The sequence below is a fragment of the Crocodylus siamensis genome, chromosome 1, assembly GCF_052110815.1.
Source record: "Crocodylus siamensis isolate JL-2025a chromosome 1, ASM5211081v1, whole genome shotgun sequence".
Classification (NCBI taxonomy): domain Eukaryota; kingdom Metazoa; phylum Chordata; order Crocodylia; family Crocodylidae; genus Crocodylus; species Crocodylus siamensis.
Genome location: NC_143395.1, coordinates 87,854,664 through 87,879,237, shown reverse-complemented (window position 1 = coordinate 87,879,237; position 24,574 = coordinate 87,854,664). Strand labels below are relative to the sequence as shown.

Below are 24,574 nucleotides of genomic sequence, written 5' to 3'. Positions count from 1 at the left end.
AAAAATCGTAAATTGTCATAAAAACTCCAAAAGCCATGATTAAAATGAAAGGCCCCTCACTCCTCCCCTCCCCTGTTCCCCTCAGACCTGCTGGAGGGGGCCCCCAGGTGCCAGGGCTACAGGGCCAGGGACCCAGGTCCACATCTCTCTGCCCCACGCAGGAGGCAGTGGCTGTTGCAGCAAAGTGGAGCCCGGCTCACCTGCCTGCTGCCTGCCTGCTGTGGGCTCAGACGGGGGAAAAGGGAGGGTGGTTCCCTGCTGCTGCGCACACTCCTGGGGGACATGAGGGACCCATACCTCCCAGATATGTGTATTGGGAAGGCTGCAGACTTGGGCTGCCATGCTGTTGCCCTCCCCTGAGGCCTCTGCAGCCCAGTGCTTGCAACCTAGCACTGCAGGAAACAGTGGGGCCACATGGGGATCTCCTTGCCACTGCAAGCCCCATGTTGCCTTGGCGATACATTCACTGCATGGGCGGCAGCACCAGGGATGGTGGCTCAGGGTTGTGCGTGTCACTGCTGCTGTGCGTGCAGGTGATGCCATGCCAGGGCAGCATGGACCTTGCAGTGGCAAGGAGATTGCTTCATGGCCCTGCTCTGCCCTGCAGCCCTGGATTGCACCTGCCAGCCTGTGGAGGCCCTTGGGTAGGGCAGCAGTCCGGGAGCCTGAGCATGCAGCAGGCAGCCCACTCTGCCCCTGCGCCTGCCTCACGCACAGATCTGGAGGGAACGGGCCCTCCCTTTGCCTCCTGGAAGTATGCACAGTGGTGAGGTGCCAGCCCCTCCCCCGTGGACAAACCACCTGCAGCCCTATCCTGCTCCTTGCTGGGACCCTGTGGCCTCACGTTGCAGCCCCAACCCCAAGCCCCACACACTACCCAGCTGGGCAGCAGTCCCAGCCCTAGCCCTGGCCAACTCCTTCCCTCCCTCCCTTTTGGGGGTCTCAATCTCCTCCCCCCCACCTATGGGAGCTGCTGTCCAGGCTGCCTGGTGGCCATGTGCATATACATGGACCAGGTGCTCCCTGCCTGACCATCCTTCCCCCGCTCCCTTCCAGCCCCTTGCAGGCTGGAACTCTGCCAGCGTGCAGAATGCTCTATGCAAAACTTCAAAATTTGTGGGTTTTTCTCCCAAAATGAGAAATCCATGGTTTCTTCTGGTAAAGAGGAAAATCTGCAGTTTTCTCTGTTTCCCCATGGGAAACAGAAAACCCAGATCTCTATTTATCGCTCTGCTATTTGATGCTGTCTGTAGATTTTATCAGCAGTGACTGTTTTATGTATAGACTACCAGACCAGTGTATAAAATACATTTCTCTTTATTAATTTCTTAACATTGCAACATATAGCAAAAAGTTCAGGATTTTTTTATTTATGCAAAACAGAACCAGAAAATATAGAAGCAAGATTAATAAGATGTTTGAGCTATTTTGCCTCATTTACTGAAATGTCCAGTTAAAATAATAGGTATTGTATAAATTATTACTTCAGTTTTAACAACAGTGATTTGAATGCAAGTACAGTAAGCATGAATGGGACATGTATTTTCCAAATCAATTTTCCAATGAGTTTTTAGTGTGCGTGCATCAAATGAACACTGCACTGTTAGGATGTAAGTAATATATTATTAACTAGAGTTTCATTTTGGCAAGATTTTTCTGTAGTGTGAATTTTTTTTCTTTTTCCCTTTTCATTGTTTAACCAAGCACAAAATCAAAAGTATCCAGGACTTGGTGAGTCTGAAAGAATCTGACCGCCACAACTTACTACATTTCCTAGAAGATGAGAAATACGATGAAGTTATGGCTGTCCTTGGCAGTTTTCCACACGTCACCATGGATATAAAATCACAGGGTAAGTGGGAGGTCCTTTCATGCACATGTTTTCCCTCTTGACGACTTGATAGTCTGTTGGCAGCAATCTGCTCAGAACTCTTAAATAGTTCATTATATTATATATGTAACCTGGAAAAGGGTGGATTTTCCTGAATGACAGGCTCTTACATGTCAACTTTATAGCTTGAGAAACTCAAGTACATCAAAACGACTGACAGATTCCTAGGTTAGCAATAGTTTCCTCAAGCGGTATTGATGGTAGTGTTTGATTTAGTGTTGTGTAAACCTAAATATGAGCGTGTGTGTGTGTGTCTGGGTCATTAATGATCCTCTGTGTGTGTGTGTGAGAGAGAGAAACTGTCTTGTGCACAAATTCTACTTTGGATAGCCATATTGTAATTAATTAGTGTTCAGTTTGAATTGAATACATTGTTCTCTTTTTTTTTTTCTGGTTATCTGAAATTTGTTACATGGGTGCTGCAAAGTTATTTTTAAACAAAGTAAATAGATCGTTCAAACATCTTCCTAATGGAAAAGCTTAATGTTAATCTACCTCTGAGATATTTGGAAGACTTGGAAATATTTGCAAAATAAATATGTTTTCATTATGAATATCAGTGTTGTCAGAGTCAAAATGTTGACATCTTTCTTCACCCGGCTTAGTCTTGAATTCGGCATATACATGGTCCTCAACAAGGGGCATGTGTGCCTGCTGAACTTATTTTTACGCGTGGTGTTTAGAAATGTTGAAGAGTCTACATATATACATTTAAGTAAAAAGAGTATACTGTGCATTTCAAATCAGTCTGTTACATTTACTAATTTGGGGAGGTGCCTATACTGATCTGATTGCTTGTCAAAAACTGTCCCTACCCCTGCATACTCTAACTTTAACATGTGCACCTTTTTTAAGAAGTTATGCAAGGTAGGATTAATCTTTTCTGTCTTCATACTTGGGAAGGAAAAATGCACATAGTTAGCAATCAGTAGGAGTACAGTAATACGTTAATCTGAGAGATTTACCAATCATTTCACTAGTCCCACTGACAGTGATCAGTGTTATTTACAAACTCCTCTGCAGTATTCTTTATTTGCTTTATTTTATTTTTTCTTTCTCTTCTCTCTGAAAAAGAAATGGGATGCAGGACTGTGAATGCAGCTCTGAAACTGAGATGGATTTTCCTTCATTTATACAATTAAAAAACTGTAACTAGGTCCCCTTGTTAATATGTGGCATTTATGTGTATATACTATACTCAAACTAAAATATGTTGGAGTATATAATTTTAGTGTATGTTATACTCTTATGTGATATCTCGAGATAGATATATTTATCACATGAGTATAATATATCTAAAACATAAAATTTTAGTAATATAAAATGTATGATGCTGCAGAATTGTTTCCCACAACAGCCATGACTTTGAATTTCCTACTTATTATGTAACTTCAGTGTTTCTGTAATGTAGTTTATGCTAATCCTCATTATAATAATGTATAAATTGGTGGTGTTCAAAAGTATAGTCAAAAGTTTGGGTTTTTTGGGATGGGGGCTCACCAGTATTCTAAAGTTTCTGTTAGTTCTTGAAGAGTCAGCTGACTGCATTCAAATTTCTTTCTCCCTCTAGTAATGCTTAAATTTTGAAAAAGTGTGAAACTATTTAAAAAAATAAAGGCTAAATGGAAGTATTTATTTTCTTTTATCTTAGTTTTGGATGATGAAGACAGCAACAATATTACAGTAGGATCACTAGTCACTGTTTTGGTCACTTTAACAAGACAGACAATGGCAGTAAGTAGTCAAGAAATCTGCTATTTTATATTGCATTATGGGGATAAACTGGATTTCTTGTGTTGGGAGCTAGCTGCTTAATTTTATTCATAATTTTATTTTTAAAATGTTCTTAAATCAAACACTGCTATTGTTAAAATTATTAAATCACTTCTCCTCAAGACCATCTGTTTTCATGTTAGAAATGCTAGAGAGAAGAAGTATTTAACCACATTAATTTGACGTCAGTCAGATGCACACTTTTATAGACTAACTAAATAAGATATATATATATATATTTAGTTAGTCTATATCTTAAATACATTTATTTTCACTAAAGATCACTAATCTCTTAATTTAGTTATAGTCTGTAAAGGTGTATATCTGCCTTCTGACTGACTTCAGACTAACATGGCTAAATCTCTCTCTCCACAAGCTTTTGTGTGCCCAAGTTCACTTAATCAGAAACCTTAGAAGCCACTCTATTCACTCAATTCACCGCCTTTGCTAGCAGCTCCCCCATGCTTCTCTTTTGGAGCAGTTTTGCTGGCTGGGAAATATAGCCCTGTAGGGGTGAGATGCCTTGCTGCATGCGCAGGATCCAGGTGCTCTTAGAAGTCTGTGCTGGGGCTCCTGTGCGGGACAGCAGGTGGGTTGGGACTGTGTCTGCCCCCAGCATGGCTTTCCCTGCTCTGTCCACTTCTGTCCTGTGTAAGCATCTGGTGGTTCTGCACAGCTCAGGCCTGGCAGGCTGGGCGCAATGTGGTGGAGGCTTAGCTCTCTCCTTGACCCACCTGATCCAAGACCAAACGGGTTTCTAAGGGCGCATGAATCCCGCCCCTGCAGGGTTACATTGCCTAGCCAGCAAACCCACCCTGTGAGAGAGGTATGGGGAAACTGCTAGCAAAAGCCCTGTCCATGCTGTGCTGCCCCCTTCCCCGGCAGGGAGTCACAGGGGGGCTTGTCCCTTGTGATTTGACAGGAGCCCTTGCGCCTGCTGCCCCCTCTATCAACTTAGTGCACCCCGACAGGAACTGCTGCTGCCACAACCACTGCTCCAGCTCCAGCATCTGTGCCTTGCAGAACAGTACCCTCTGTGTCACCTTCTTGGTGGCGCCTGGCAGCAGTGCAGGGCCCCATGGGCTCAGCTCCGGCTCACTCTCATCTGACGCTGGGGAGACAGGAACACAGGGAGGGAGCTGGAGCTGGGGCCAGGCCAACTGCATCTGAGAGGGACTGGAGGCTTCCACCCCCAGTGCTGGGCATTGCCCAGCTATGCTGCCGCCACCTTCCAGGGGCTGTCCAGAGTGCTGACCAAGGCAGCCCAGCGAGGCGTCTTAAGGCATCCACATTTAGATACATGCCTAAATCGTCTTAATGTGCCTTAGGTTAAGATGAATTAAGTTTAGGTGTTTGTAAATTCATGTGTAGACATGCCACCTGTTTAATACTTGCCATGAAGTAAATGATTAATATTCTTATGGTTTTTCCATGGCCTATACTATATTATACTGATTTATCTTTACAGAATCCCACAAAAGTGTAAGGGGAATTATCCTCATTTCTTGGATGGAGAAATGAGGCCCCAAGATTAGGCTAAAAAAATACCTTATCCAAATCTGGGTGTCTAATTTTTTCAGAGTACTTTGCATTAGTTATTACTTTGAGTTCAAAATATGCAGTTAGCTATGAGTTCTCCACGTTGTAGATAATACTATGGTTAGGCAATTACAATATGCAAGTTGGATAACTTAAACAGGATTGTTGACAATCCTGCACATCACTCCAGGGACTTGACTTAGCCATCCAGAAAATGAGGAACACGTAGTTGGGCTTTAAACAGACCTCTCATTATAGGCAGTTCTGATTGTACTGGGATTCAACTCGAATCAAAATAGCCCTTTATACGTGTAGCCTTCCAAGCTGCATTGCTGCTTCTCTGTCAGTAGGTGGCCACAGAGAGCACATAGCCTGACAGACTTGTCTCTGGGACGCAGGACAGTTATGCTAAATGAGCCACAATTAACTTATAGATGTACATAGCAATATCCGAGAAAAATTGTTAGTGCATTTTATTTCTCATACTTCACAGGTACTTGAAGTGAAGACTACAGGCTTTCTCCTGAGAGAAATGCAACTTCTGTTTACAGCCAACCACTTACATGGTCTTTATTGACCACTTACATGAAGTCTAGTTTAGGATTTGCTTAGCATCACGTAAGAAATCTGACAGAGAGGGATAGAATCTAATTCTTCAGGGCAGCATGCATATATATGTGTGTGTATATAGTGGTGTTTCATTTTAATCATGGAAAATGTGGATTTTGGATTACTGTTGTGAGGAACAGTCAGCATGGATTCACCAAGTGCAAGTCATGCCTGACCAACCTGATTGCCTTCAATGATGACTCTGGCTCTGTGGAGGGGTGGAAAGTATTTAATGGAATATACCTTGACTTTAGCAAGGCTTTTGATACTGTCTCCCACATCATTCTTGCAAGCAAGTATGGTTGGTTGGATGAATGGACTGTAAGGTGGATAGAAAGCTGGCTGGATTGTCAGGCTCAAGAGGCTGTAATCAATGGCTCATTGTCTAGTTGGCAGCTGGTATCAAGTGGAGTGCCCCAGGGATCAATCCTAGGGATGGTTTTGTTCAATATCTTTATCAACGATCTGGAAGATGGGATGGATTCTACCCTCAGCAAATTTGCAGATGACACCAAGTTGAGTAGTGTAGTAGGTACACTGGAGGGTAGGGTTAGTATTCAGAGTGATCTAGACAAATTGGAGGATTGGGCCAAAAGAAATCTCATGAGGACAAGTGCAAAGTCCTGCACTTAGGATGGATGAATCCCATGTACTGCTACAGCCTGGGGATTGACTGATTTAGCAGCAGCTCTCTAGAAAACGACCTGGGGGTTACAGTGAACAATAAGCTGGATTTGAGTCAGCAGTTATCCCTCTTGGAAACAAGGGCACACAGCATATTGGGCTGCATTAGTAAGAGTGTTGCCAGCAGATCGAGGGAAGTAATTATTCCACTCTATTCTCCATTATTGACGCCACATCTAGAGTACTGTGTCCAGTTTTGGTCCCCCCCCTCCGCCCTTGAACAAGTTGGAGAGAGACCAGTGGAGGGCAATGAAAATGGTTCAGGAGTTAGGGCACATGACTTCTGAGGAGAGGCTGAGTGAACTGGGTTTATTTAGTCTGCAGAAGAGAAGACTGAAGGGAGATTTGACAGCCTTTAACTACCTGAAGGGTGGTTCCAAAGAAGATGGAGCTAGACTGTTCTCAGTAGTGACAGATGACAGAACAAGGAACAGTGATCTCAAGTTGCAGCAAGGGAGGTTTAGGTTGGATATTAGGAAAAACTTTCTCATTAGGAGGGTGGTAAAACACTGGAACAGATTACCTAGAGAGGTGGTGGAACCTCCATCCCTCGAGGTTTTTAAGGCCCAGCTCGACAAAGCCCTGGCTGGAATGATATAGTTGGGTATGGTTCTGCTTTTAGCATGGGGATGGACTAGATGACCTCCTGAGGTCATCCCAGGGTCATCCCCAACCCTACTTTTCTATGATTCTATGATTCTGTCCTTCCAGGCTAATGGTGGGCAACCCAGAAGTTGGGGGTTTGGGTAGGAGTAATTGTCTGGGCCCTGGTGAGCATGAGGATTGGAGCCAGGAGGATGAACAAGGGTTGATGCATCCCTGATTGCTGTCTGTCCGCTTTGCCATTTGCCATCATTGTAGTCCCACCTTCTCAGCTGCCAGTCCCACTGCTGCTCCCTTGTGGAGTGACTGCTGCTGTGGTGTATCCCATACTGGAACCAGAACCACTCCACGCTTTGGCTGGGTTCAGCCTGCAAGAAACTCTCTGGTCGAGGTCTGACAGCCCTTTAATGTGATGGGGTCAAATTCAGGTAGCACATACACCCTATACTCGTTTTTCCTAGCTTGTATTTCTTAACCTGGATATATAAATTTATTAGTACTTGTGAAAAAAATATTGAATAGGTCAAATTTTTGCTAGTAAATAGGCAGGACTGTTGATAATGCCAGTGTCTTTAAATGAGAAGCTGATATTCTTTCTTAGTAGCATTAATTGTATCTTTATTCTTATTCTGATTGAAAATAAGATTAGATTAATTTATTTTCCATAGGTTTCCTGCTTTGTTCAGTATGTGGTTGTTCTGGGGATGAATCAGGGATATGTGATAAAGATAGCTGTCATCTGTAAGACCTCTTCCTCATTTGTTGCAGATTATTCCTTGTTTAGAGGTGCCCAAGATCTGAATGTTTGATATCTTTGAGATCTCATGCTAATACTAGGTATTCATAGTACTGTCAGTAAATCATCTTTGCAATCTTAGTACAGGACAGTTTTCTGTAAGAAATTAAGTGGGTAAATGTTTGTGCCAAGTGTTAGCTTCCAAAGCTAAACAACAAATGCAAAAATGTATTTAGTTATGCAAGAGTTTCATGGTTTCTGGGTGGGGGTGGGCATAAAGATTGTGTCTTCTGTCATTTGTTACACTTTGCTATTTATCATGCTTCTGGCTTGATTTTTGCTCTTGAATCCATGAATAGTATCCTGGACGTTGAGTTGTTCTTTTTTTGGTACTTTTGTAACTGGAGAAGAACTTGCATTTTATTACTGCTGCTTAATTTTGTGATGCAGAATTTTTATATTTTGTAGGTTAAGTAAATGCTTAAGAACAAGACAGGACTATCATTATAAACCTTTTAACACAAGTACTATTATGTTAGTGTTGCGAAGTTTTGTACAAAGGTTTGAACTTTTGCTTTTTAGTACTAGTAAATTAGTTTTCTGTGATTATTATCACTGAAAACAGAGTTCTTTATACTGAAGAAAAAATTCTATTTTAGTCCATTTAAGTTCAGTTTGATGTCAGAGTGACAGTATAGCTCTCCAAACATCAATTTTGTTTGGCACAGATGGAAACTAATGGACTTTTACTTTCTTCCATAATCAGGAAGTGTTTGAAAAGGAACAGTCCATCTGTGCAGCAGAAGAACAACCTACTGAGGATGGGGTAAGTGAAGAATGAAGCCATGGTATAGTATTTATCTTCCTGGCTAAGAAATGAACTTTCATTCAGGTTTTGAATGACTCATTCATACACTTCTCACTTAGCTCTTCACAAAATCCTACAGAGTTTTGGCTTACAAGATAAAGCTTTTAAATCTGTGAATCTAGTTGTCCCAAATTTAAAAAATTTATTTTAACTGCTGTTTAATCACTGTGTTTTCTTACAGCAAGGAGATGCCAACAGAGTTAAAAGCAAAGGTTGGCAACAAAAGAATAAAGGAACCAAGAAGGCTGCAAAATCAAAGAAAAAGAAACCTTTGAAAAAGAAACCTGCACCTCCACCTTTGCAGCAGCCAAAACAGCAGAAGCAAAAGCAAGCTAATGGGGTTGGTCTTTAATTCATAGACTTGATTTCAGGGCTAGAAGGGACTATAAAATCTAGTCTCTTTTCCTGAATATATTGGGCCATTAAATTTCATTCTTAACACTTGCCCTGAGCCCAGTAGCTTGGGTTTGACTAAAGCATTTGTTGTGGAAGGGCATCCAGTCTTAATTAGAAGTCACCAGTAGATGGAGAACCTGCTGCCTGCCTAGGTGGCTTGTTTAGTAGTTGATCAACCTGGGTATTAAAAGTGTGTGTCTGATTCTAAGTTGAATTTTTCTGGTTTCATGTTCCTTCCATTAGTTGTTCTTATGCCTTCCTCTGCTAAATTAGAGTCCTTTAGTAACTGCTACTTTTGCCCCTTGAAGATGCTTACACACCATAATCACATGCACTCTGTCATCTTTTGATGAATTTAGTAGATTGAGTGCAGTTAATCCCTCTATATAAGACATTTTCTCCAGCTTGCCAGTAATTTCTGAGGGTACTTTTCATTACTATCTCCAAGGTTTTGTCATCCTTTTTGAAATGTGATTCTAAAACTGAATTCAATTGTCCAGTATCCATCTCTCCAATTCTGTAATGTGGAAGTAAAATAGCCTTTATATATTTACTAAGTAGCCTTATTTGTCACAAGCTCATGCTTATTTCACTACTGCGCACCCCTAAATCCTTTCTAGAATCCCTGGTTTCTATGATAAAGTTCCCCATTCTATAGATGTAGTATATAATTTTGCCTTCAACTGAACTAAAACACTTTTTGTTTTGAAAAGACACCACTTAGCAAGATATCCAGGTTACTCTCTGAATGCAGAATTGGATTTTAAAGCACTTTGCTTTTAATATTGAGAAGTGAACTTAGGCCATATACAGACATTCAGTTTCTCTTGGGAGAGATACTGCTCTCCCAGTGGAAACCACAAGTGTATGTATATTCAGGATTTTTCTCCCAGAATAAAAATGGGTGCTTTAGGAGAAAAATACCCTGAGAACAACCCAGGTTAAAATATTCCTGATAGAGTTGATGTCTGTACATGTTCTGTTCTGAGAGAAGCTACAGCACAGTCCTCCAGTATCCCAAGGTATTTTGTCCCTCTCCATTTCCGCCCCCCACCCCAGGAGATAGCAGTAGTGCACAGGACAGCTCTGCTGGACTAAACCAGACTGCTCAGGGTCAACCTGTGTCTCCCTGCAGCACAATGTGGGAATTGCAAAGGTGTTCTGCTTCCTGCCTGGCTAAAGCAGTTGAGTCCAGTGAGCAACAGGCTATCTGTCTCCAGGCAGACTGAGGAAGCTTGTAGAGCATGCTGAGCTATGTGCACATGGGACCCCTGGCTGTATAGCATCAGCACTGCAAGCTCTCTGCTCTTCAGGGGCTTAGCATTCAAATGTGTGTTCAAACGTTTTGGGGTAAGTTTTTCTAGAAGGAGAACAAACCCAGGAAAATTCTCCCAGATCATTTGAATGTGTGCACACAACCTAAATATCAGTTCCGTATGCATCTTGGACATTGCAGTTTGTTCAGTACAATGAGGGATTAATTCTCACTTGGATGTGAGATGTGATCATGAAGTTATTTTGCATTTCATCTGAGGGAGACTAACTGACACAGCATAGTACCCACCAAATATTGTTGGGTCAAATATTAAGTACAAATCTTGGTATAGGACTTGAAATCCCACCTTCAGACTTGGGGAAGCAAAATTCTACCCTTGAGAATAAATACAATCAAACTAAATTACAGAGTTGCTCTTTTATTTCTGATTTAGGAAGTTGTGGTAAAGGAGGAAGATGAAGAAATTTCTGATAAAGGGAGCGAATCTGATGAAGAAGAAACTAACAGAGACTCTCAGAGTGAAAAAGAGGATGGAAGCGATAGAGATTCTGACAGAGAGCAAGATGAAAAACACAACAAAGATGATGAAGCTGTAAGCCTCATTTTGTGATGGAGGGTGGTGCTGCTTCTAAGGTTTGGGGGAGCAAGTATTTTTATCTCTCTCTCACCGCTAGTACAGGCTGAGCAACACAAGGTGGAAGGAGTAACATCTAAATCTCTCGGGAGAAATTTATATCAAGCCTTGTTTTGCCAGTTGGAGTGTGGCAATGAAGCTTGTTCCTTAGGGAGAACAGTCAAGAATCCTTATGGAGGGGAAAATGAAGTGTTAAAATCACAAGAGAAATGAACAGCTTGATTTTTAGGGAAAGAATGTTCTGAGGTTTTTAAACTTCTTTTGACAATTAACTCAGATGCAGTAAGATTCCATGCCTACAGTATTTTGTTGTATAGACAGTACTCTCTGGTACAAGATTTCCTTGTAATTTTAAAGTCATTGATGCACAGGAGCTATTAAGTCTTGTATAATGCATGCTACAAACATGCAGTGGTGGGAGAAGAATTAGTATACATGCTTCCCTATAAGAAATCTGGTAATTGAGAATTAAGCTGATGTACATTAATTCCTACTAAGCCCAGGAAGGGGTTTGGCGCTATTGTGCTAGGCACTGCTCTCATGCCATAAAGCTGATGCCTGCACCAAAGATCATAAATCTAAAGTAGAAGATGAGAGAAAACAGGTGGCTGTAACAAACAATGTGAGACAGTTAAATGCCATAAATAATGATTGCCTACCAACTGCTTAGCTGTCATTGTTTTGTATTGTTGTTTGTAATAGAGAGATTTGTGGAAGAACAATGTGGTGGTCCTTCCGATTTTTTTTATATTGAATTGGTTTATTTTAAGGGTGTCTGTGTAGCTGAGCTATAGTATGTTTCCAGGCTGTTTAATTTTTTTTTTCTTTTAAACTGTTCTATGGAATTTGACCACTGACTAAACTTGCCTTTTTCTTTATATAACGTGCACGTTGGCATAAGTGTTTCTGTGCTATCTGTACACTATTTTGGAAGTACTGAGATTTCATTTTTAAAAATAAAAGGTATAACTAGGGTTACAGCATAATTTTTTACATCCTTATTGTCTTTAACAGGAATGGCAAGAATTACAACAAAGTATACAGCGAAAGGAGCGGGCTCTTTTGGAAACCAAATCAAAGATAACGCATCCTGTTTACAGTCTTTACTTTCCTGAGGTCAGTAATATCAGGCTTCATTAGAGTTTTGCAAGATGAGACTTAATTCAACAAAAGTATATAATTAATAGTTACATTTACTTTAAAATCACTAACTTACCTGGGGTAACATTGTTTCTAGTCATGCCTTTAAAAAAAAAAGTGGTTGCAATGTAGCTTTTTGTTGTTGTTGTTGTTGTTTACTTGTTTTGTTTTTGGAAAAATGTCTTTTTTCACTGGATTATCAAACCTTGTGTTGAACTCCCAAGGTCCTATTGAGCAGACATGGCAACATGACATCTGGTCCACTTTCTTTTCCAGCGTCAAACAGCTCTATTTTCATATACCACCATATTCCCTAACAGTTCTTCCCCATTGGTGTTCCATTAGGCTTAAAAGAAAAGGCAGTCAGGGACCATTCTTCTCTGCAGTACTCCCTAATCAGGAGAAGGAAATCACCTCTTTCCCCTAATTGCTTTGGTTGATGGGTAAGAAATGCCTGTTCCTCTGAGGATTTATTCCAAGACATTGTCTTTACTTACCCCTCACTAAGCGTGTTGGATCAGTCATGTATGCCAGCAGACTTCTGACAGTTCCCATGACAAGAGCATCATACAGGGTTGAAGTTAAAACTTGCAAAAGTCAGGATTATGGTGAGGTGTACTTGTAAGTACGTGTTTATCTCTCCTTACGTGAGAGGTAAGTCTTCAAATCTGCTTCAACTAATCTTTCCGCTGTTTAGTACAACTGCATTTAACACTGTGCCTCCATTTGCAGTGTATGCAGATAAATGCTACACGTTGTCCATATATTATTTATGACACCACCTGTACTGGATAATGGAAGCTCAAGGGGGCAGACTTAAAGTTGCATTGTAGAGGTGGCATGTACCTTAATTCTGTTTCCTAGTTTTCAGATGCTTAAGTGTGATCAGATTTAGCATGTTGGAAAGGCAGCTGTTGCCATGAGGCATCCTTAATTCTGCTTTAACAAAGTTTTTTTGGGCAGTTGATTGGTCTGGGTTTGCCAGAGCTGTAACTTCATTCTATGCATATTCCTAAATAAATAATTCTCTTCTGTTCCCTCAGCCAGAGATTCAGAAACTGCACAGATTGCAGTTTTGACATTTTTAGGTAAAAATCTGCCCTGGTATTCCAACTTCATGAACATACTGGTTCCCTGGCATGCCTACACTTGCACCCATCTGTTAAAGGGCACTTTGCCCACTTCCATGGTAGCGTGCCAGCTTCAAGCAGGCGTACACTGTAAATTCCAACCAATGATCAGTTTTTAAAAAGAGAAAAAGAGAGTGACACTTCTGTGAAATTGTCCCCTGTGTGACAAGCAATAGCAAATTAGGGTTGGATGTTTAATTACAAGGCGTTGTATCTGTTGAACTGTGTGAATGTTGTATCAGTGAGTGTCTCCTGGTTTGTTTGTTTGTTTGGTTGGGTTTTTTTTGGGGGGGGGGGGCAGAGTTGGTTTCTTACTAACAAAAATAATGATTAATAATATTAATACCAACCTGGTGGCTTAATTCCTGCCCCAGAGAACATAACTTTCACTCAGTATGTCTAAGAATGGATGGGAAAGAATATTTTAATAACACAGCATTATAATACACAACCTTGGTTGTCTCTTGAGACATTACTGATGAGAAATGGCAAGTAGCATTTCACTGTAAGGGATCTAATTGATGAAGTCCCTCCTTAGTATTTTTCTGTGTGTACTTCATGCATTCTTATCTCATGCATACAGATATATCTTCTGCGTAGTATCCTTCTTCTCTGCTAATTAAAAAAATAATCTGCTCATGATGCCTTATTTTATTTTGTTAAAATTCATACTTAACATTAAAAATTCGTCCATCCCTTGTGTCCATGTGGGACAGCCATGAATAGAGAAAACTGATAAACAGACTTGGATAAGATGCTTATTTTTTAGTTAAAAAAACAAACAAAACAAACCCTCCAGACTTCTAAAAGTCACTTTGTCTCAGTTTGTACCCATCTTGTCTTAAGCATCTATTATTCTAAACACACAGAGCAAAGCTACTACTGGTAAAGATGCAGGTGCTTTCCCTTGATATACTGTAAAATGGAAAATTAACATATCAAGTTACTTTCCTCACTTTAGGCTGATCAGTGCAAATTAGATTTTTGTGCTAATCAGTCTGAGCTGTTGCTGGTACAATAAAAACCCAGGATTTCCTTTGTCTTGTGTTAAAAATATACCATGCTATTAGTGCAGGATGGATATTTCAATGAGATTTCTAGTATTCTTACTAGTTTTAGAATTTTAAGCATTTAAAAAAAGCAAAATATACAAAATACATTCAACATATTTTTAGTCTTATTTTTAATTTAATTTTGAGTTGATTTTGTTGAGATAACTATGTTCGTGGCCTCTGAAATAACCACAAGTAAAAAAAATGTTTAAATAATAGTTGAGGTTGTAAGTGCATTTCAGTGACGTTCAGATAAAGCTTCAAATCCTGCTCCTTGTTAACAAGCCTCCCACATGTGGAGTTTGGAGGTGAGCCATAACTGTTGCTGAAAGTCCCAAGACTAGCCCACTGCCCTTCAGCTCGACTCACCAGAAGAGGGTTTTTGTTTTTTTTTAAACTATAGAAACTATCCAACACTGAAGCAACATTTTGGCTTTATATGTTAATTAGCCCTGAGGCAATCTGCGTCCAAGTCTCCTTTTAGAAAGGGATTTTAGTTTTACCAAGTCAATTATATGGTAGGCTGCCAGGTGAAATGAATGAGGCAATAGGTTGCCCAAAGTCATCTATCTTTATTTTGCCAGGAATGGGCTGGCAAGGTTGAGCTGGGCCTTGCCTTCCATAAGCTGTCAGTCCTTGCTCACACAAGGCAAGATGTGTCCTTCTGCCTCAGCCCACCAACCCTTGTTTGTGCCAGATCTTCGGCATTAAAGATTAAATACTTCTTCCTGGCTAAAGCTGCTGAGCACTGCTAGTGTGAGGCATGCTAGGGGCATGCTAGGGCAGTGGTTCTCCCACCTTCTTAGACTCAAGGCACCCTTTGGAAGATGCCAGCTCTTCGCTTTCACTTGTTTTTAACTACAGAAAAATAGAGCAGTTCTTCTGTATCAAAGAACTCAAAAACCACAGCAGGACAGAACATTTTTGATGCTATGAATTCGAATTTGAAATCTCTGGACTTTTTTGTGAATTATGTATAGGTGTTTGCATACCCAATAGTGTTAATATCATATGGCACTTTATGGTATTGTTAAAAGGATCTCAAAACACCGCAGCATGCTGGAACACTCTGGTTGAGAATCAGTGCTGGGGCCTTGGTCAGTACCTGACATTGCAACTCCCCATAGAAAGTCTCAGCCAGGAGCATGATGATTTTCTTAGAGCAGAGAACTGCACAGAACCTACTCAGGGGAAATAGCTTGTAGCTTTCAGAGACCTCAGCACCTAGAAAGGGAAAAACAAATGCCTCCTTTGTAAGGCAGAGGGTTCATATTGTTAATTAGCAAATGGGTTAAAATCGGGGTTTAGATCTTTTCCTTTTTGCCTTCCTAATTTGAGGGCTTTTCTGCTGTTAAAAGCCTTTTTCTTGGTGCTGTCTCTTGGGCTCATCCCATTTCTACTCTTCAGCATGTATAAGTGTGCAGAGAAGCTTGTTACTGCTATGAAGCCCAGCCTAAAGCCCCAGTGTAATGGAAACTGTACTGATCTAGCTTCAGCTGATGTACTTTTACTCTGGCAGAGAGAAAGGGGTCAGCTCTTAGGTACAATACCTCCTTTATTGCTGCTTGCCTAGTTTTCAGCTCTTGCCAGAGAAGGGAACACAGAGTGGGAAGTGTTTCTTTTTCACCCGTGCCCCTCTTGGAAGAGGGTCCATTCCCCATGCAAATGTACAATCCTTGGATTTCTGCAAGGCAAAGAGAAATCTTTTTCCTGGGTGCATCTTCATGTGTACTTAATGCAAAGCAATAAACTCTGGAGCAATTTTAGCTGGAGTAAACTACTTCTGGGCACAGCAGCGATTTGAGCTGGGGCAGAGCAGTTTATGCCAGGACCACTCAGCCCTGGGCTCCAAGTGGTAGTGTTTGGCAACAGAGGGGCTTGGCTGGGGCACAAGGGTGCTGAAAGTGCAGAACCACATGGATAGGCAGCAGGCAGGAGTCTGGGTTCCCTGGTTGGCTGGGGTGATTAGGCACAATGTGTGCCTGCAGTCAGCATCTACACATGCATTTAATTGCAGTAAATTACACTGCCATAACATAGCATTGTCCATGACACTACTATCTTACAGCAGCATAAATTATTTTCTTGCAGCTTAATAGTTTTGCACATGCATAGTGCAAATTTGTCTACTTTGTAGTTAAGTGCATGTGTAAATGTACCCCTTGAGCATGTCTCCACATACAGAGGCATGTATTTCCAAGGGCACAAAAAACATCCACACAAGTCTTGTGCTACTGCTTTGTGCCGCAGGGCACACCCCCTACATGTGTACTCTAGCATGCTCCAGATTTTCCTGGGTGGGGGAGGCTGCAGCTAGTATCTGTGCTGGCCCCAGCAACCATACATGGGATCCTTTGGGCCTCCGCGGGCAGCAGTGGCACCAATCCTGCCACATGGAGCCTGGCTGATAGCTGGAGCATGGTTCTAGATGACCATTTCTGGTGGCACACACTGCTACTGTGTGCAGTTTGCTGCTTTTTGTGGCAAGTTTTTTTGTTTTTGTTTTGATACTGGGACATCCTGGTATCAAATTTTGGCACCATGCTGCAAATTTGTAGCTCAGTGTACAGTTGCATGTTTGCTGCTTGTGGTTTGTGGCACCACAAGCAAGCTTGAGGCACCGCAAATTGCAGGTGTGCACTTGTCTGGATGTGCCTTCTGGGTTCAAATTTACACCTACATTTCAGAACCTGAGTGGTGTTTTGGACTATCCTATACTACTCAAATGGGCATTAGCCAGGTTTGGGGGTTAAAGCATGAGGCACTCTCTCTCATGCTGGCTGCTTTCATAATCAAGGTATCTTTTATCAGTACACATTCTTGGCTGATTTCCAGCTCAGGATGAGTAACATGCCATCCCTGTCCTGTGAACAGAAGCACTGTTCTCCTCAAAACTCCCCTCTTCTCCTTCTCTCCTCCCCCCGCCCCAAGCCCCTCCACACACAAACCACAAAATACTGCATTAATTCAGTTGCTTTCAAGGAACTTACTGATATTTCAATAATATATTTCCCTTTGAGTGTTAATGGATGTATAGTTCCAACAGGAGACTTCCTCTGAGTACATCATAAAATGTTGGCATGTTAGTAATCTAGGAAGCTGTCTGTGAAGAAGGAATCCTGATTCCCTCTGTAAGGTTCTGAATGACAAAAGGGAGAAAAAAAGATGTTGAAACCTCATCTGAGGAGGACTTCTAGAAACATACTTTGGAAGCAGAGTCACTCAGTCCCCAAAAAACTTCTTAAATTGTGATGCTCCTGCCTAATATGAGCATGCTCTTATTTTTGCCTGTTATTGTGGAACAGTAATTAGAATTTTGCTTATTCTTCCCACCCCCTCAAGCTTTGATATTCTTTGCTTGGTGTTTCCCATTCACGTTGAGTGAGGACAAAAACTCCATAGCAAACTGATTTAATTTCTTAGTGGACAGGAGATTTGTTTTCCCTCTAAACAGTTTCTCTACCTAATTCAGTCCACCTTGATAGCCTGGTAAATGATTAGAACATATTTTGTAACAAATAGGAATCTTTCTCTAAAGGGGGTTGTGAAAGGAAGGTAGCATTGGATTTGGAATTATCCTTAGCCTTTCCAGTGGTTCATCTTGAGCCCATTTATCTTCTGTCTTCACAGATGGCCAGTCATGTGCTGCCCAGCAGTTACTTGTCAGTGCAGAGGCAGAAAAGGATCTAGGAGTCATTATTGATGCCAAAATGAACATGGGCCAACAGTGTGGAGATGCAGTCAGGAAGGCCAACCATACCTTGTCATGAATCCACGGATGCATCTCAAGCAGGTCCAAGGAGGTGATCCTCCCCCTCTATGTGGCACTGGTCAGGCCACAGCTGGAGTACTGCGTCTAGTTCTAGGCACTGCACTTCAAGAGGGATATGGACTGCATTGAGAGGGTCCAGAGGAGGGCCACTTGCATGGTCAGGGAGCAGCAGGGCAGGCCCTACGTGGAGAGGCTACAGGACCTGAACCTGTTCAGCCTCCACAAGAGAAGGCTGAGGGGGGATCTAGTGGCCATTTACAAACTAGTCAGAGGGGACCAGCAGGCATTGGGAAAATCCCTGTTCCCCTGAGGACTCCCAGGAGTGACAAGAAATACCAGTCACAAGCTGGCAGAGGGTAGATTTAGGCTAGACATCAGGAGGCGCTACTTCACGGTCAGGGTGGCTAGGATCTGGAACCAACTTCCAAGCGAAGTGGTGCTGGCTCCTACCCTGGGGGTCTTTAAGAGGAGGCTGGATGAACACCTTGCCGGGGTCATATGACCCAAGTACTCTTTCCTGCCAAGGCAGGGGGTCAGACTTGATCTGCTCAGGTCTCTTCCGACCCTATAAACTATGAAACAAACTATGAAACTATGAATAGATTCTTGCATGGTTGGAAATTCCTTCTCAAGAGTCCAGAGTCCTAGGTTTTGCTTATTTCAGCACAAAGCTGCCCAAGATTTTGGTGATAGCCTCCAGTTAGGTACCTGTACCAGACACTGGAGAAACTGCCCACAGTGTGTGACTGAACTCCCTGAGAAGAGTTATGTGTAGGTTGACAGTTTCAAGGCAGGGATTTGAGCATAGGTAGATGGTAATATATGACAAGGGGGTGACCTTGAAGGTTGTGAGAAGTGGTTGTCTGGCTAGCATGGGCTCAGACAGAAGTGCAGCTCCCTACTGTACCAGAGAATGCTTTACAGAAAGCATTCTGAGTTTCAGCAATCTCCGGAACCAAACTGTTGGTGACAGGGAGGAGGGGAATCTAGCTGCTGGCTGCCAGCCTGCAGCCTGTTTCCCCTAACAATGGCCCATCCTCCCTCCTAGCCTGTTCTGTTTTCAGAATGGGAGAGGGGAAAGAGAGCAGAGGGAGCTCATGTAGGGGTTCCCCAGCCAGGCTGAGGAACCTGAAGGGTGGGGTGGGTGGATAGGAACACCCTCACCTTGGGGGTGCTCCAGTCTATCTGCCCCATCTTCCAGTGCAAGCTGAAAAAACACCAGACCAAATTACCTCTGCTCCCTTTCCCCCCTCCCATTCTGAAAACAGTGACAGGCTGGGAGGCAGTGCAGACAGAAGTTACTGAAGACACTATGTTTTGAAATGTTTTCAACTGGACCCTCATGCGGTGAGGATTCAGATTTTTGTGGGATCAGGCCCATTTAAAGTGCTTTGCAGCCATGCACTTCTGTTTGGTCACGGCTGTTGACCACATTCAGGGGCCAGATAGGTCGAAAGTTGTCACTTATGTTTTAACAATTTTAACAATTGTTGTAGGTGGCTGTGGTCCTGTATTTTTGTTGCAGTTGGCTTGGGTTAGCAAAACATGAAAGAAGCTAATTCAGGATCTGATCTAATCTGACCTCCTAATTGCTGAAAGCATGCTGGCTGTCTTCCTTTGTTGCACAGCTGTTGGGTGATGATGTATGAACATGGAGCACGTTAAGGAGAACATTCATTAACAGAGTTAAATATCCAGTGAAGACAAAGCTTCAGTCATATAATTGCCTTATAGTTGATATATTAGTGTTATCTTAATATTACAGTGTTTCTGTAACTTTAGAAGCGCTGTCATTTACAAAAGAGTATATTTAAAGCGCTGAACAAAATTGCTAGGAGAGGAGGATCTTATTTCCTGTTCAAGGGAAGCTTTCTTTTATCTAGTAACTTCTTGCTTTAAAATTTATGGGGGGGTTTCAAATTTTAGTATAGATTAAACCATATAGGACATTTAAGCAATGTACATCCAGCTTAGCTTTAAATTCTGAGAGAGATGTCTTGTGTGTTTAGGAATGACATGTGTTATCCCATTGTGTTGTTTGCCATGCCTTTATGCTCTTGTGTCAGAAGCAAAGATTTTTGAAGCGCACGGTGTTCTTGGGTTTCTCAGAGGTCTGCAAAACCTCTTGCATCTGCTGTTCCATCAGGCCCAACTTCTGTAAAGGTGCCTTCTTATAAGTAGGGACCTGCCTAATTTGTGTTTGCTGGCTGCCAGTTTCACAGACAGAATGCAAGGGCCAGCAGTCATCTGACAGGTGGAGCGTGGTGCTCATCCCTTGCTGCTAATTGGCAGAGAGCTGCCTGTCATGTGGCCCTTCCCCATGCTGCTGATTGGCTACGAGGGCTGGCCATGATTGGCTGTAAGGGCAGCCCCAACCCTTCCCACCAGTATGTGGAGAGGGCGGGGCTATGTGACAGACAGCCCTTGCAGCCAATCAGTGGTCAGGGGCATGGTCAAAAGCCATTTTGCAAGCAGCCTCTTGGGAGCCAGTATTTTATTTTCCATAAAGTTTTTTCTTCCCCCTCTTCCTCTCCCTGCACCCTCCATGGATTTAGTGGGCATTGCCCAGATTTAGTGGAATCCACAAAATCTGCAAAATTGTAAGTCTCTATTTATAAGTACCAAAAGCACACCTCATCGTCCCTGCTTCTGCACTGGGTTTTTATCTCAAAAATCATCTTCTGTGATTGGATAAACTATTCAGCACCACATGCACAGCTTCTAAATCACTTTGTGGTTTTACTAAAAGCTTCTCCAGCATTGCAGAACCGTGCTCCAAAGGAGAAGAAGTTTGTATTATGTGGGTTGCTTAGCACTGGAGTTGAGGCAGTCACTTCCAGAGTCATTCTTGAATCCTCTCAGGGTACAAGAAATGAGAAGAAGTATTCTGTTACTCAGGAGAATAAAAAGACAGAAAAAGATAGTCATCCTCCTTTTCTGCAAATGCGGGTCGACTCAGTCATAAGGATTACCCCATCCTGTCCTGCCATGACTAAAGCCAAAAATCTTGGCAACAACTTTAGATTACTTAATTATGTATTGCTTTTCCCATAATGGGAATACATTGAGGCCCTCAAAATTGAAAGAAAGAGAGGTTACTTACTAATACTTGTTCTTTTGAGAGTTGCCTCTGAGCATTCATGTGCTCTATGTTGGAATCACTCAGGTCTAGAGCAGCGGTTCTCAACCTTTTTTCTTTCTGAGCTCCCCCCTAATGCTATAAAAACTCCACAACCCCCCTGTGCAACAGCAGCTGCCTGGCCCCCAACCCTGGGTGCAGTGGGCAAGCCTCAGCAGCAGGGAGCTCTGGCACCCTGCTCACCCAGGCAGCAGGAGTGTGAAGCCTCACCTACCCAACTGATAAGATGGAGGCTGTGGGGCTGCACGTGGGGGCCCTGACCTCACCCCTAACTCAGGACTCACCTCAGCCTCAGGGGGCCAAGGTGGCTCTTTCTAGTGCCAGGCCGAGCTGGGCAGACCTCATGAAACCTGCTCACGACCTCCCAAGGGGCCATGGCTCTTCAGTTGAGAATCTAGAGGAAAGAGAATGATTTTGCCGTTCTATGTACTCTCTTTATATGGTGTATGTTGCTGAAGTTTCCTTCTCTTCAGTTTATTCATATATGTCAAAGAAGAGTTTTTTAAAGAGTTCCACAGTTCAGCATCAGAAATGTCCTACCCCTTAAGCACAAATCCACAAAGGAAACTTTTGAGGACCAGCAGTTTTTAGTAAGTAGCCTTCAGTGTGGAGCATGTTTTAACACTTGCAAAGATAAGGTAAGAAAAAATTACAATGTGCATTATAATAAACCAGAGTGATACACCAATCCTTATAAATGTTGTATTTGTACTATCTAGATTTTCATATTCTTTTTTTTCTAAAATAGGAAAAACAAGAATGGTGGTGGCTGTATATTGCAGACAGAAAGGAACAGACATTAGTATCTATGCCATATCACGTTTGTACACTAAAAGATAGAGAAGAGGTATTGTATTTGTGGAATTCTGTTTCTTAAACATTGTAGGCATTGTTTCTTAAACTGCACTAGAGTTATTTAAATGAGATAGCAGTAGAAATGCATAATCTGATCTGAATGTTATTGCTTTTTAATCTAAATTTTAAATGGTGCAAGTAGAGATGAAGGCAAATTGTGCCCCGTCTCTGACAGAAAAGTAGGCAAGTCTGACTTTTTCACTACTTTGAAACTTCCTGATAAAGAACAGGCAGTCTCATTCCGGATTTTTCAACGTCAGTTCTGGAATGAGAAGAAGGTAAGGCTTATCAGAAGGTGCCGTGATTGATTTTCGTTTGACTAGTAGTCATGTACATGATATGATTTTAAACTAATGTAATTTAAAAGCTATATTAACCTTTCTTTTTAAAACAAATTGATAGTTCACAAATTTCAAGTCACGATTTCTGAAACGAGCATTTTGTTATTTTCACTGCTTTACTTCAGTTTCTTACTGTTGTTCTTTCAGCTAGATCTGGTTTTCTTATTGGAGATAAATCTACCTACTCAAGTTGACTTGTTTTTCTTTGCCCAAACTGCCAAAGTTAAGGAATGGAAATGAGCGTGTCTTTGCTCTATACCTTTTTTGTAGTGCTTATGAAGTTATAACTCTAAGTGCCATAGGTGTATCTGGATGTCATGTGACACAACTATTTTGAATATTTAAAAACAGAAATATACAATTCCTTTCATCTCTAAATTTCCATTAGTATCTCCGTTGATACTAGTTTTTCCTAGAACTTGTTAAAGACAATTGGGTGCTACCTACAATGAAAAGATGACCTTGTGATAAAATTAACTCTTTGTTCAAATTACTGTAAGTGTCCCATCTGTGATTTTTCAGTTGCTAGATATAGCATATATCATGCTGCTGTTTCTACTGTGCTTCAGCCCATAGACAAAGTAGCAGTCTTAAACACCTTTAATTAAATATAAGGAGAATCTGTCAAAATACTACTTCGATTATAGTATTTTTTCATGCCCAAGTACAAAAGCCAAATATTCATGTAGAGTCTTTTAAGATCCATTCACAACAAAAGAAAATGTAAATTAATTGTGTTTTCTAGGTAGAACTGAAGTTCCCTGCACCAGGCAAGCCAGGAAACTACCAATACACGGTTTATTTAAGATCGGATTCATATATGGGTTTGGACCAGATTAAACCTTTGAAGGTGACATTTAACCCTATTAGGCTTTCTGTTTAAAATCATTCAATACAGGTGTTGCTTCTGTATAGCTATATTCAGCCTTGTGGCAAACATGAAAACGTTTTATTTTTCAAATTAGATCAACATTTTGTTAAGATTAACATTTCAAATCTGAATGGAAATTGCTCACCTGGTATAATAGGAACATTAGTAAAGGAACTTTAATCTTAAAGATGATAGATTCCAGTCAGATTTTTTTTACAGGAAATAACAGCAGTTATTCCAGCTGTTGTACACGAACACCAGTTGTTATTTACTTAGGCTCAGCTCAGCTGGCACATGTAGATAAATGTTACAGTTGTAGCTTTCTCATTTTCTGAGGTTGTTTGTTTGGTTTCTTCCCTCTCTGCCCTCCCCCTTCAATCAAATAGTAAAGAATTATTTTTGCAAGACTAATTAACACACACAACACACTACATTCCTTATTCATAATTTCTTAGTGGGGCTACAAAATGTGACTGTTTTGCCTATTGTTTCTAATTGGTGTGCATTTCCTTTTTCTGGCTCATACCACTTTCTTGTGTCTCCCCAAACACCCTTTACAGCTGGAAGTTCATGAAGCTAAACCAGTACCAGAAAATCATCCACAATGGGATACAGTAGTAGAAGGTGATGAGGACCAGGAGGACAGTGAGGGCTTTGAAGACAGTTTTGAGGAGGAGGAGGAGGAGGAAGAGGAGGATGATTAAACAGTACTACTAATTGACTACAATATTTGCACACACTGCAAACATTTGGTCTGACTGTGGAACTGTACAATAAACAAGAAACACAGTGCAGAAGCATTGAGATGGCTGAGTTTAGTTTCTCTTTACCAATTATGAGTGCATTATGTGACTTCCCAGTGAAGGTCAAACAAATCTGTTGCTATTGGTACAACTTGGAAGATGCTCATTGCCTGTTACAGCCTTTAAGTGCAGGATGGTACATTTGTTTCAATTGAAAATAAAAGCTTTTTTATTATAAATGTCCAAAAGTGTGGGCTACGTATTGTCTGATCAATTTAGGGTCCAATAAAATAAACAGTACTATTAGCTAGAAGCAATCTTTAAATCACTTTTTCTGCATTAGGAATTTATTTTAGAAAACATGTAGGTATGTTTGACATCTCAAGTCTCTGTTGATTTGAAATAACATCTGCTCAAGTTTTGATCTCAGTAAATTCTGTGATATTCATTTGATATTTTGCAGTGATACAGCTCAGATCATTCATAGCTTTAAAACATTTTGTTTAACTTATCATGGTTTTC

General features: G+C 41.5%; 1 protein-coding gene across 1 annotated transcript in view; it reads left to right on the top strand.

Moving 5' to 3' along the window:
• The window catches only part of SEC63 (SEC63 protein translocation regulator), a 99,386-nt gene extending 75,086 nt beyond the window's left edge, over window positions 1–24,300 (top strand). Inside the window, exons 13-21 of the mRNA XM_090037634.1 lie at window positions 1,705–1,852; window positions 3,543–3,625; window positions 8,602–8,661; window positions 8,885–9,043; window positions 10,809–10,967; window positions 12,024–12,125; window positions 21,991–22,089; window positions 23,184–23,288; window positions 23,870–24,300. Of these exons, the coding sequence (XP_089893760.1) occupies window positions 1,705–1,852; window positions 3,543–3,625; window positions 8,602–8,661; window positions 8,885–9,043; window positions 10,809–10,967; window positions 12,024–12,125; window positions 21,991–22,089; window positions 23,184–23,288; window positions 23,870–24,013 (1,059 nt within the window). The 3' untranslated portion in view covers window positions 24,014–24,300. The remainder of the gene's footprint in view (window positions 1–1,704; window positions 1,853–3,542; window positions 3,626–8,601; window positions 8,662–8,884; window positions 9,044–10,808; window positions 10,968–12,023; window positions 12,126–21,990; window positions 22,090–23,183; window positions 23,289–23,869) is intronic.
• Window positions 24,301–24,574: the final 274 nt, after the last annotated feature.